The 14,617-nt window shown below is 46.1% G+C and overlaps 1 protein-coding gene across 1 annotated transcript in view; it reads right to left on the bottom strand.

Annotated features, from left to right (window-relative positions):
• The window catches only part of Prkca (protein kinase C alpha), a 389,175-nt gene that overhangs the window by 69,842 nt on the left and 304,716 nt on the right, over positions 1 to 14,617 (bottom strand). Inside the window, exons 6-8 of the mRNA XM_021214044.2 lie at positions 7,145 to 7,301; positions 5,797 to 5,931; positions 5,497 to 5,593 (exon numbers count right to left, since the gene is read on the bottom strand). Of these exons, the coding sequence (XP_021069703.1) occupies positions 5,497 to 5,593; positions 5,797 to 5,931; positions 7,145 to 7,301 (389 nt within the window). The remainder of the gene's footprint in view (positions 1 to 5,496; positions 5,594 to 5,796; positions 5,932 to 7,144; positions 7,302 to 14,617) is intronic.

Here is a 14,617-nt window from a genome sequence, read left to right on the forward strand (position 1 = left end):
GAGGAGGAGGAGGAGGAGGAGGAGGAGGAGGAGGAAATTGTGGCCTGAAAATATTATTTCCTTCCTTCTCAAATGAACAATTTTTATGCTTGACTTCTGTAAAAGATCAGCATGATCATTTCACAGAAAGTACTGGGCTTTCATGGGAGGAACTGGCAATAAAGAAACACGATGTGCCGGGTGTGGTGGCACACGCCCTTAATCCCAGCACTTGGGAGGCAGAGGCAGGCAGATTTCTGAGTTCGAGGCCAGCCTGGTCTACAAATTGAGTTCCAGGTTAGCCAGGGCTATACAGAGAAACCCTGTCTCAGAAAGAAAGAAAGAAAGAAAGAAAGAAACACGATGTGCATTGCTAACCTAGTCAGCTCTCTGATGCCCTGCTAGAGGTCACTCTGGGTATGGCTCTGCTCTTGTTTATGCCTGGCGTGGTCCCTGTCAATCACCTGTCAGATAAGTTCGCGTTTGAGTATTTACTCAGGACCCCAGACCAAACCACTGAGTTGAGAAGTCTGCGTGGAGTATGGGATCCAATCTCCACTTCTAGTAGCCATGGATAGCCCCTTCTATTCAGGGCTCATTGATACTATCTCAGACTCATTGTGCCTGATTTATAGACACAATGTGTTTCAGAACTCATTTTACAGACACATTGTATCTAGACATCCATCTGCATTTAGGGTCTGAAAGACACACAAGGGTCTTTTCCCCTGAAGATATGACAAAGGCTGACAAGGATCTCTCCTACCTCTGTTATAATAGAGAAGCTGGCATGGCAGAGAATCCAACCAATATGTGGAGCGTAATTTCAACATGAAAATACATTCATTGTGACAAAACTTTAGAATAACTTGAAATAAAGGTACCTATGCAATAGCCACCTTCTACATTAAACTACACTGACAACGGTGGCTATCTGATAAAAACAAACATTTGCATAGTAAGTATGCTTTAAGAACTTCTCTACTGGTTTAATCTTAAAAATAATTCATGTAAGTGCTGATATTACTGCCATTCACTTACGAACACAGAGAGGTTATACTGTGAAGAACTGGCAAGACCAAGATTTGATTCCAGAGTACTCATGTTGAACCTCAAGTCAATAAACCATGGCTCATGGGTAAATGCAGTCTGTTACTTGTTCTTATAAATAAAGTTTTATTGAAACACACTTTCACTTACTATAACTTGTCCACAGGTGCTTTGATGCTGCAGTGTAGAGTAAACATTATGATAGATACTTTGTGGTCTGCAGACATTATTTGACCCTTTATAGAGAAGACTTGCTAAGCCAGAGGTAACCCATCGGTGGGACTGTCTCCTATTCTCCACACTGACCATGAGCCTACAGTAGGAACAGAGACCTGGGTTTGGGAGGGAAGTCAGGACTCATGGTTGCTATATGTTCTGGGGACATGCAAAGCAGCACAAAGTGTTATATTGTGCCATTTGCTTCTCAGTAACCTCCCTGCTTCATCTCTGGGCTTCCGGGTATAGAGCACAAGCTGCACGCCTGGTAGGGCTGTTTGTTCTGGTCACTGCTGGAGCCCTACTTACTGAACCAAAGAAAAGACATGCAACTTAGTTTGTGATGCAGGGACTGTGTGTGCTTTACCCAAAGACGTACACGGACCAGATGAAAAGGCCACAGAGACTCTCTGTGGACACTCTGGTCACAGTCCTGTTTTGTGTCATCTTTGGGTAGATGAACTGCCCTGATCGAGCCTGTCGGGGCAAGCACGGGCTTTTCCAGCCATCCTGAGATTTTTTTTTCCTTGGCTCCTAAAAGCTTCGCCCGCAGATGATTCTGTTTGCCAAGATCCTAGAATCAACAGTTTAAATATGAAAAAAAAATTCCATCTAATTATCCGATGAATAGTAACATGTGCATATAGTTGTAAGTGCTCATTTTGTTTCCTTTTTTTTTTTTTTTTTAATTAGACAGAGTGACTTTTGATGTCTTGGTGGGGGTGGGGTGGGGCTGAAACCACAGTTTGTTAATTCCTTCTAGAACACAGAGATGCCTGGTGGGATGGAATTCCAAAGCTGTGATCCCAGCACTCAGGAGGCAGACCTTGAGTTTAAGAGCAGTCTGAGTGACATAAAAAGACCCCCACCCCCCCGTTCTCAAAAGTCCAAACACTACCAATCCAGAATCAAACCTGGACAGAGTAACTGATGGATAAGCGCGTCTAAGTCTTGGCCCACAGGCCACACTGTAGCCAAGGACAGCAGTGAATGAGGCCCAAGGTATTGCACATTCAGCGTCCTGTCAAAAGGTTGGACCCTACTGCTCTGGATACTGCAAGAGGCCCCTGAGACATGCTGGCTTCTGAGAGAACAATTGTGCTGGGCTTCAGCAAGTGACAAACCAGTGCTGAGCCTGTGTTCAGCTCAAAGTGGAATGAATGCATAAGAACAGGACAGACTGCTGTCAGCCTGTCACCTCTAGGCACTGAGGGAAGGATTGCAACTCTCACAGGTATAGACCTAAGCACAGACCTGAACACAGAACCATAAACACGGGACTATGTACCCGTCTAAGGTCAGACCAGAGACTTCCATTTAAGCACAGCCTGGAAGTTGCCATGCCATCTCAGCATCTTTCTGACTCTACCTGCTACAGGCTTCTTCCTTGTCTCCTGTTGTAATATCGGCAAAATGTTCAACACATGAGCAGACACCATCTGAGGAAATCCAGGAAATTAAGCCAAAAGATGTGCAAAGGAAATACTGGGATGCAGTTCTCGCAGGGGTTCTATCTAAGCGTGGGGCTCAGAGGGGTGGCACCTGCCACCCAAACCACTGAGAATGTCTCTTCTCATTCTGAGGCTGTGTGGCCTTGGGCTAGTCCTCCACTGTCAAGCCCAGCTCTCTTGGCAGGGAGACAGTGACAGACAGCACATCGTCTCAGTCTCTAAGAGAAATGCTTCACTATTGGCCCCAAGCCCTCCAGCCCACGATGTTTACCTAGATATTTAACTTGGAACCCGTGACCTTTATAAGGAGGAGGTGGACCCATTGCTCAGAGAAACAGGAAGTTAGCTCACCAGGAAGCCATGGAAATGAAGCACTAAAGTGGGTCAGTGTTTCTCGGTGAATAAGGTGGTTTCAGATCTGAGCTACTTAAAGTGACATCCTGGGGGGCCCCCACAATGTTCCTCTCTCAGCTATGTCCTAGGCTCATGGGTCTGAACAGTGACCATGAATGCCACACTTGGGACTTGGGGTGTGAGAGTCAGTTAGGCACAGCAGGTTTCTCTTCTGCCTGGGACAGTCACCCAGTGTCCTGAAACTCCTTCTAGAAGAATCTGTCCAACACAGGGGTGGGCAACATAGTCCCAGCCAGGGTAGGAGTGGAGGCAGAGAACCAGGCAAGTGACAGACAAGAGAAGGGGAAAGGGAAGGAGGGAGGGTCATGCACAGTGAACTTTGACTCTCAAGCTTACATTTAACTTCCTTAAAAGTCTTAAGAACCTCATTTTTCCAGTTTTAAACATGTATTTCTTGTCTCTGCTGTAGTTTTTATTTATTTTTTATTTTTTTGTTAATGTCTGAGTGCTCTGTCTGCATGTACACCTTTATGCCAGAAGAGGGCATCAGATCGTTTTATAGATGGTGGTGAGTCCCCGTGTGGTTGCTAGAAATTGAACTCAGGATCTCTGGAAAAGTGGCCAGTATTTTTAACCACTGAGCCACCTCACCAGCCCTCTCCTGCAGCTTTTAAAGATTTACATTTACATTTCCTTTATGTATATGTGTGTCTGTTTGTGTGTGCATGTTAACATATCCCTTAGAACTGGAGTGGTTGTGAACTGCCTGACGTGGGTACTGGGAACCGAACTCTGGCCCTCTGGAAAAATAACAAGTGCTCTTAACTGCTGAGCCACTGCTGCAGCCCTCTCTCCTGTAGTTTTTGATGGGAGAGGTTGTAGACTGATTCTCACCAGAAAGCTCTTAACTGAGTTGAAAGTACACTTGAAAGTTTGACCTACCCAGAGCTGTACGTTTTAATTGGCTGTTAACATTAAAAGAAGCCAGAAGACGTGATATAAACAGGTGGGACTTTTGGCTTCTCTTGAGGAACTGCGGGCACAGCAGCACGGACTTCCACGTGTGTTGACCAACACCACATGGCCCTCAGAAACAGGAACTATCACTTTTATTTTTCTATTTCTGTGTTAACGGGGAAAGCCCTCAAGGATTTGAGAGTGCTAGGCAATTAATTGCTGGACCCCAGCCATGTCTCCAGCCTGGCTGCCACCTTTAGATCAGTTCACACTCAGCGGCTCACCCATCCCCACCACTCCCTGTCATCGCACCAACCTATGCCAGTGCTGCATCATCTGTCTTAAGTATCCTTGACTCACTTCAAGCACTCACGTTCCCAGAAGCCAGGAAACCTGGCAGCCTGGCCTTAAGTATTACCACTGATATCTACATTCACCAAATGTCATCAGCTTGATGGTGGAAATAATTTGAACAATTTTCTGTTTTACATCCTTAGGAATTCAGTCCATCTGATATACACCTCCTTTTAAAGGGTAACAATGTGATCAGGCTAAATATCTCTCTCTCTCTCTCTCTCTCTCTCTCTCTCTCTCTCTCTCTCTCTCTCTCTCTCTCTCTACCAGCATGTTACTTTAGGAATTCATGAGATTTCCAGGGAATACTGTATGGTCTGTAGTGAAAAGATTACCAGTTATACAGACCTTGGAGGCTACTAAATAATGGGATCAAATGGTCAGGTGCTAAGTACTTGGAGAAACAGAAAGCTTCAGAGATGGTGGCTGGGGTCCTGAGGCAGGGGTTTAGAGAGAAGAATGGTTACTGTGAGCTGAGGTAGATGGGTAGAAGACAAGAAGAAGAGAAGAAGCAGAGATAGGAAGGGGAAGAGGGCAGATGAACCCAGGACAGAAGGCAAACACATAAACCCACTCAGGAGGAGAGCAGGAGGCTGCCTTGCCTAAATGACGTCTGGAGAAAAAAAAATAAAAAATAAAAAGAATTCTAAACAGGAGCATCTGCTGGAGCTCATCCCACAGAAGAAAATCAGTTCAATTTTGCTTTCTGTAGGAAAAGCAAAAAAATTTCAATAGGGAAAATTTTTCCCATATACTTGTGTGGTAGCTCGTTATAGGCAAGTTGCTCTCTAGGGAGTCTCTCTTGGAAGTATGTAGCCATTCTCTGTGAAAGGGGGGTACACTCTCAACCTTGCCGTCTCCCCAGTGATACATAAACCATTTTCTTATGTGGAAACCAGCCATGCTCTCACCTCTACGCTATTTCCAACCTTCGGTCTCCACAGGACAAGAGTCACAGAATGCCAACAGCTTGCAAATGAAAGCGGTTACATAGGACATTGGTGTTCTTCAATGAAGCAAACAAGAATTAGCATGAAAATTGCTTTGGGCTTCCCAGTGGTGTCACAAGAACTGGGTCCTCCCTGAACATGTAGGGAGGATAGTTTCCTGCCCAGGGCTTTATGGGAGTCCTCACCTCAAACTTCTGCCTGAGTTCCATGTTGCCTTCTTCATCACCTTCTGGAATGGGCACATTGTAGTATTCGCCCTCTTCTTGGTTGAGCAACTTGTACCTTCAAGGACAGGGGGAGAGAGGGAAGGTAAGGGCCAGTGAGCAGCTCTCTTCCTTCAGCCTCTGGTCAGGCTGTTGGAGAGATGCCTCTACAGGATCCACGGCCAGAGCCCACCACCAAGCGGGGGGCTATAGCCAGCCTGCTCCTGGCTTCTCTCAGCCGCCTGGGATATGGCAACATGCTGGGTCTCAAGGCTTCCTTACCATCCACTGGCCGGCATCTTCATCAGCTCTGAGACACCAAAGGATAGGGAGCCCATGAAGTCATTCCGAGTCGTCCGATCCCAGTCCCAGATTTCTACAGACAGTCGCCGGTCTTTGTCTGAAGGTTTTAATTTGCTACAAAGACAAACGCATACGCAATACATTAAGACATCTCAGTCATGGCAGCCCGGGAGACACCAATATGCCCACAGTCTGTGCCTGGAATGGTATCTTCAGTTTCCTTCCTGTGTCGACAGGGCAGCAGCCTTGGGTTCTAGCTAGCTGCTCCAAAGGCTCTGTCTACATCAGGAAGCAACAAACGCTGACCCCTGACAGCTCACTCTTACTTATCTAAATAAAATTTGTATGAGAACACAGCTTTGAAAGATGAAAGTAAAGCGTCATTAGAACACACCCTTGGTTATTTCTTTACTCTTTGGCTGCTCTGGCAACAGAGGCTACACGACTTGCAGTATCTAAAACACAGACGTTCTGCCCTTGGCTGAGCAGAGCTCAGTGGCTTCTCTCTGACAGAAAGACATTTTCTTTCTGGTAATGTTCACAGAGGAAGTGCTTCCTGAGTATGTCCCCGTGGGGAAACTCTTGTGCTCCCTGGTGTGCACTGTGTTCCCTGGTATGTGCTGTGCTCCCTGCTGTGTGCTGTGCTCCCTGCTGTGTGCTGTGCTCCCTGCAGTGCTCTGTGCTCCCTGTAGTGCACTGTGCTCCCTGCAGTGCTCTGTGCTCCCTGCTGTGTGCTGTGCTCCCTGCTGTGTGCTGTGCTCCCTGCTGTGCGCTGTGCTCCCTGCTGCGCGTGATCCCTTACTACTGACTCTTTACTCTTTCTTACTATTCTTCTCCTTCCTTCATCTCTGGTTTGGAATTTCTGTCAATCCTCCGAGATGAAGCTTAAATGTCACCTCCTTCTGGGAGTGACATTTTTCCTGCTTAGAGGTGAGTATTTCCTTATTTCTGTCACAATATTACTCTCTATACCATCGGTTCCTTATTTCGTGCTGCAAAAATTATTAAATTCTTGCTTCATATCCTCGCCTAGCTCCTAAAAGGACGAAGCCCATCAGGAGAGGGAACACATGTGTTTGTTACAGAGCAGGTGAGATGATAACTCGGGGTTCGCATTACATACATTCTGGTAAACCAAGTCACTACCTATTAACCAGAAGTGACGGCAGCCGTTACCTGACAGTAGCCTGGGATGGTCTTAGGAATGAGGACACAGGTAGAGACATTTCCTACCCCCCTGCCACCTCCACCTCTGCCAATGGGTGGGCAGTATGTGGTTCATGAGGGCGAGGGCAGAGGTCATCCCAGGACAGGAAGAAGCACTTACAACGTGAAGGACTCATTCCATTGAGGGTTCAGTGTGGAGCGGATGGTTTTGGTTTTCTGTTTGCTCTCATTCTTGGGGTCAGGAATAAGTTTCAGCTTCACGTAAGGATCCGAAAGCCCATTTGGATCCATAGGGATTAGATTTTTTGCATCTCGTACTGTGAAGAGAAAAAGAAAAAGAAATTATATAAAAAACCCCCCACTGACTGGATGAATCAGCACTGGTGTTAGCCCCATGTTGAAGACGGTGATTATAGCCCGATGGGGTGGCACATGCCTGCAATTCCAGCACTCGGAAGGTGGGGGTACAAGATTACCCTTGGCTATCTAACAAATTCAAGGCCATCTTGGGCTATGTGAGACGTGGTTTCAGTCCTTCTCCTGAAAAGAAGATGCTGTCTGAGAGGAGAAGAGATTAATCAGAGGCCCCTGCCACTCAATATGAGGTTCTTCACTACCTTCACTGACAGTCAGTGGGGATCAATGGGGCCCTGGAAGTCCAGCCTCCAGGCTCAGCACCAGCTTAAACTAACAGCATTAACCACATTCCAGGTCCTGATAGAAATGCTCAAACCCACTTCAGACCTAAGGAAGCAGAACACACATTTTAAGTGACCTTCTAGCTTTCCAGAGGGAAAGGGGACCCTTGCCCCTTTTGGACAACCAGCTGGCCCTGGCCCATGGAGTTACACATGTGATTCAGTGTCTACAAAGTATTATCATTCTTCATAAAACCTTGTAGATCCCAACCCTGGTTGAACCTTCGAGTCCCTTCAGAAAGGGTTAAAGTCTCAATACTCAGAATTAAATTAGAATGATCAAGGGAGGTGGCCCAACACCTGGTCTTTAAAAGATCCTGGAACTCACACTACAGACCAGGCTGGCCTTGAACTCACAGAGAGCTGCCTGCCTCTGCCTCTCAAATGCTAGGACTAAAGGTGTGTGCCACTACCACCCAGCTAGGAACAACTGGTATTTAAGGTTGGGATTTAGGAGTTCTATTCAATGTACATCAACCATCATCCAGGAGTTCACTCCCAGGGCAGCGTCTTGTACCCCACCTCAAAATGACAAACTCTGAATCCTCACTTTAACCAGACCCATAGGTGACCCCAGTGTATATTCTGGCCCAAGAAGCAATGACTTGGGAATCAACAAATAATTTCAAAGAAAAGCCACTTCCTTCTCATTGAGGAGCAAGCTCTTATATGAGGCGGGTTATCTAAAGCTGCTGCATCTCAGTGCAAGAAGTCATTATTTATGCTGATGACAGAGGTCACAAGTCTGAGCCTGCTGCAGTATGTCACCCTCCCTGTCTTCCTGACAAGGCAAATGTCCTATCATCAGAGGCCTTTAACTGGTCACATACTATTGATACTCATCCAGCTCTCTAATCCAGAGGTTCTCATATCACTTAGTGAATCGGAATCCCTTGGAGGTCAAGCCTTCAGGTGATCCCATGGTACCTAAATGGCGAAAAACCAAATTACACCACCAGAGTTATGGCCTGCTACACCACATCATCAATGGAGACTGATGATGAAGAACTACTGAAGAAATTTACAAGTTCCCAGAGCTGGCGGTGGGCAGGAAAGAGAGGATGGGTGGAGACCTGCTAAAGACGTTGGATCTTTGGACACGGGTGTGGCAGCGTGTCACTACAAGCAGACCTTGAAGTCAAGCATTGTCTGCACTAGTTTGGTACCCCATGGAGTGCTGATTCCTGCTGGCCGACAGCCTTATGTACACCGAAGATTTAACATCAGAATGTGACTGGATTCTGCATTCAAATGGTCTGAGGAAAGTGTGGGTCAGGTGAGGTCTGCAAACCATGGAGAAGCTGTCTTTCCCATAGTGCAGTTGGGCTCTGCAAGCATTCCTGCTATAAGGTTCTATTAAACTCCACCCAGTTTGAGGGGCAACAGAGCACAGGCTATGCAGGCCAAAAGCTCTACTATCAAATTTACCCTTCATGGTGTGACCCTGAGCCTTCACTGTGTGACCCTGACCAAGCCCATTTCTTTAACTAGCAAAATGAATAGGGCCATAATTCTGGTGATATAAACTTACAAGGAAAAGGAAATGGAATAATGTATATAAAGTATATAATACAGCCAGGAAACTTGTAAAGAAGAGGGATTGTATTGTGTGAATGTTCACTGTATCTCAGATTTGGTTTTTTTTGTTTTGTTTTGTTTTTTGTTTTTGTCTTTTTGTTTTGTTTTGTTTTGTTTTGTTTTTGAGTCAGGATTTCTCTGTGTAGTTGGCTGTTCTGGAACTCACTCTATAGACTAGACTGGCTTGTGACTTGTAGAGATCCACCTGCCTCTATCTCCCAAGTGTTGAGACTTAAGGTGTGCACCACCATCCGGCTATATTGTTCAATATTTAAAAAATTGTTGTGTGTATGTGTTAAGAGCTGACCACTTGGGACTAAATTATTTATCATGGGGCTCTTCAGTAGGGAAGACTGACTCTTAGGAGCCATTAACTGCCTGTAGCTCTTCATCTACGGATGGGGCCTGTAAGAGTTGACCCATCCACATCGGAATATCAACTGGTGTCATCACGCAGGCCTTGTTTGGGTCTTGCTAATGTTCCACAGGTGCATCTCCCTTTCATCTCTCTAAGCCACTGTCTCAGAGCAGACATCCGTGCCCCGGCTTATCTTCCAGCCCCTCTTCGAAGTCTCCTGAGCCAGGTGCAGTATCTTAGACTTGTCTCCACAAACCACTGAAAAAAATCTGACCTGAGTCAGAGCTCTTCCAGGTCTCAGCCACTTGAGAATGCACAGAGAATCCATGGTTTAATTAATGCAGTACTAGAGGTCCAATCCCCAGTGACACCAAACCCCAGCATCATGAAGGATAAAAGGCGGCAGGTAAGAATGCGAGTCCCCTGCAAGCAATGCAAAGCGGCCACAGGCCTCTCTCAGCTCTGGGGGAGAATCTGAAAATGCTTAGTGTCTGACACTGGGGCTGCAGCAGCTCATATCCCAGAAGGGACTGAAGAGTCTTATCACGGCCGAGGAGAGGTCCAGGTAGCCTCCTGTTAGTCACTTTTATATTTTCCGCTCACAGACAGGCAGTGAATGGACTCACTTAAAGCCAGTCTTTTCTGAATGGCAATGAGCTGGAATCTTGATGGGATTTAATACTCTGATTTCCTGCTGAGATATTATCATCTTAGCTGAAAATATAAAGAGTTATCAATTCCAAATGTCACTGAAGCAGACAGTGAGTCCAAATTTCAATTTCTTATTGTGGTGGGAAAACAGTGTCTTGTTACTCATCACGGGCAGAACACATGAACTGGGACCAACCTGGGGGGTCTTTCTGCTCGGAATTCAGGATGCCCGCGTATGCATTCTGGTTCTGCCCATTTGTGGCTATGGGTAAGATGTCAAACCCATTTGGTGGGTTGAGGCCCAGGCATTAGCCCTTTCCAGGCTTCCCAGGTTAGTTTACGGTGAAGCCATAGTGGGAAGTTTTTATGTCCTGTGGTGTCCCCGAAGCATGACTCCACCAGCACCCCAACATCATGTGCAGGCACTGATCTTTACCTGTATTGTTCTTTACATTTCCTCAAGGTATACGAAGTGAAAAACCAAGACTTCTGGCTTTAAATAACTCCCATGAAATAGAGTGCAATGAAAATCTGTGTGGTGTGTTTCTAGCCAGACACAGTGGTGGTGGGGTGGCCTGCATTCTGGCTACAAAGAGGAAATTAAGTGTTGGCATGCTAAGACTGTTCTAGTCCCCCTCTGCATTACAGTGGAGACAAAAGGGAATGGAGACAGACTAGCTTCCTCACCATGTAACTTAACATGTCTAATGCCAGCTCAGAACCTGCAGAAAACATTTCAAGTGCCACCATCAGTCTGGGTCCCCAGTGGTCCTCAAGTGCTGCCATCAGTCTGTGTCCTCAGTGGTCCCTCCCCTACACATTGAAAACACAATGGGAAGGGATTTCACTCTGCAGATGTTAGGGATGTAGAACATTCCACAGCCCGAGTGACGGGTTGAAGGACAGTCTCAGCAAATATCCCACACACGGTTCCTTCTTTGTCTTAACTCTCTACCAGAACCAGATTGTTTTGACCCACAGAATTAAAACAGAAAAGTAGCAAGTCATGCTACTTTGGTAAATTAACTACAGAGAATGAAATTTCTTGTTTCTTTTCTGTATGGTTTTTTCTTTCTGTACGTTGTTGTTTGCTTTTTTTTTTTGAGATAGGGTTAGGGTCTCATTTTGCAGACCTGATTGGTCTAGAACTCACTGTGTCGACTAGGCTGACCTTGAACTTACAGAGATCTGCCTGTCTCTGTGTCTTTGAGTGCTAAGATTTAAGGTGTGAACCACTACCTGGCTCAACTTAAGGAAGTCTATTCTGAGAGCTTCGGAGATGGCTTAGCCAGTAAAGTGCATGCTGTACTAGCACAAAGAACTGAGTTAGATCCCCAACACCCATGGCAATTACCAGAACAGACAGCAGGCTGCTCACAGCCATCTATACCTCCGGTTCTAGGGAGATCTCATTCCTCTGATTTCCATGGGAACCTGTACTCCCATGTTGACCTCTGACCTCCCAATGCACAAAAACCCCTCCACCCAAGGCCTGCCATGCTAACTCAGTTCCCAAAGGCAGTCCCCATACCTACAGTGCAGACACACCTCTCCTCTGTGCATAACTGCAGAATCACTAACATCATACCACAGGGTCTGCACAAATGGGCCCAAAGCCCTGTCGAGGAACCATGTAAGAAACCTGTCTCCCCAAAGCTCATTAACAGTTTTACAGCCATTTAGAGAAGAATACATTGTTGAAGAAACGCATCTGTGCTGTGGTATTTTGGCCATTTCAGATCAGAAAGTGTATTCTGTCACTCTAGGACTTTAGTAGAAAAGCAAAATATTAATCGTACTCATATTTTTGCCTTTGAGGTGACTGTTCTGAAACTATAGGCTGTCAAGCCCAACACTGAGAAAAACAAGCATGGGACAGAGGTTATACCATTTCTGGATAACGTAAGATATAATTTCCAGATAAAGCATTTCAAATACGTTTTTGAAGACTGAGAAGCACCCATGTGAACTACCTGCTCCAAGTGGCTATGTGCGCCCAGAACATGCATGTTTTACATAAGTATTTAGGAGTTAGGAGAGCCCATCAGACTGGAGGACCAGGCAGCCATGTCAGATGGGAGTCAGAGCCTTGAGTATCTATGATGACTAATGTTAATCATCTTTGAGTTGGCAGAGACTAGAATCATCTGAAAGATGGGCACACCTTTGCGATTATCTTCATTATGTTGAGATGGGAAGACCTGTGGGTGTCACCATCCCCTGACTGGAGCCCTTTACTATATGAATGGAGAAAGGAAATTGGGCACCTGGTTCAAGCTCTGCTGTCTTGACTTCCTACCATGACAGATTATCCCTTGAACTGTGAGCTAATAGAAACCCTTTTTCCTTAAGTGGCTTTTGTCAGAATATGTTATCATAGTACCAGGAAAAGAAATTAAGACAGTGCCCCAGACAAATGAATGGAGTAACAGCCTCAGCCACAGGCCATTGATGTTGTCCAGGTCCTGATGGAGGAAAGTAAAGGCAAGGGCTTGGGCAAGCTGGTAGCGGTGGCATCACTAGGCCTTCTCTGATATAAGTACGTTGTTCCCCCAGATAAGAGTCCTTATGAGGGTTTAATGAACATTGAGGAATGTTTAAGGATTGATCAGATACAAGCTGCTTGAGTGGCCACTATGGGTGTGTTTGGCTTCCCATGGGCACTGTGACTGAGACCCCATGCTGGGGTTAAACATTTGCCTGTCACCATTAGCTTTTTGGCTTCAGACAAGCTTTCCAATATCGAGGACAGTTTATCTGTAGAGTAGGGACAGCGATGCTGCCGATCACACAGGGTGATTATGAGAACCAGATGCTTGAGTACACGTAAAATGTTGCAAAGAACACCTGGATGAGTGACAGTGGTACATAGCCTCACACTGCTGCTGTTACTACCGGGAGTGCTGATGTTAAGTCAGCGTTTGCCGCCTGCATCACTGTCACCATGGCTACTGCTGTCACCAGTACCACCCAGCCCAGTCCAGGAAGCCAGGGGTGAAAGGATGAAGGCCCCAAGACCCATAGGAGACATGGTGAGGCATGCTTACGACCCAGTGCTATGGATGGAGAGACAGGAGGATACTCTCCCTACCTAAGTATAATAAAGAGACAGACATACAGGCCTGGAATTTCCAGACCACAGGGTAAAGCTGGAACACTCAGCTCCCAAGTGTTCTAAAATAGTGTGAGATTAAAAAAAAAAAAATCAATGCAATTCTTAATCCAGCAGAGACTGTTCCAGATGGCCTCTTAGTTCAGAGACTGTGTCGTATGAATTACAAAGTTCAGATGATAAAACCGACATTCATGAATATACAGCTGAGATGGAGGCTAGATACAGGCCAACACCACAGTATGTACCCAGCATGCCCCCCACCCCCATTCCACCTCCTGGTATCCCTGTGGATTTCAAACTCACTCCCGGGTTGCCGGAGGTGCCATGGCTGGGAACAGGTCAGAAGAGGAGCACACAGAGGCTCGGCAGATCCATCCACACCCACAGACACCAGAGGTTTTGTGGAGCACACAGCTGCATCCTCTTGCCTGCAGCCTGGATGTGTCAGCACTGACCCGCAGTAACCCTGCCCATTCAGGGTTCAGAGCGACAGAGGGACATTGTTTGACTACGCACAAAAATCAATTGCCTCCAAGTTCAATGACAAGTCAGCCCTTTAAATGATCTGCTTTGCTTTGGAAAATAATTCTCTATGTTTGCTGCTTTTTCCCTTCTGAGAGCACCCTTGTTTGTGGCTTCTGCTTACAAGCCAACAGAAAGGACAAAGGCTCAAGCCATGGGCCCACATGGGCGGCAGCCTCCCACATCTTGTTTTCAACTGCCCAACAGTTGAAAACAAGAGTAAACGAATTCTATAACCCACTCGTCACTATGTCTAAGCAAAAGTCATGTTCTCTGACACAGCAGAAAAACAACAGCAAGATTTTTTTAGCTCGAGGTGACCAACGGCAAAAGATAAGAATTCAAGATTGCAGAGGGTGGGAGTGGGCAGATGAACACAGAAAATGGCGAGGTCTAGTGTCTAAGGCCCACAGAGCCTGGAGTCATGTGACAAGAGGTGAGAAGAGGGAGATAACTGCCAAGTCCACGCACCATGTCTTTGTAACAAAGGAGACACTGAGGAAATTAGCCATTCCAATGATGACCAGACTATCCTTTGTAGCTGTGGACCTACAAATTGATTTTTTGTGAAAATATGATCAAACTTGAATATAAATTTAATACCAGAGAAACTAGATGGGATTTCAGAGCTTAGGCAGAGATGTGTGTAAGAAGAGGAAGAGTGAGATGGGAGAAAGGGAATGTGGGAAGAGAAGAGAAGAGGAGAGGAGA

The sequence above is a fragment of the Mus pahari genome, chromosome 14 (genome assembly GCF_900095145.1).
Source record: "Mus pahari chromosome 14, PAHARI_EIJ_v1.1, whole genome shotgun sequence".
Lineage (NCBI taxonomy): Eukaryota > Metazoa > Chordata > Mammalia > Rodentia > Muridae > Mus > Mus pahari.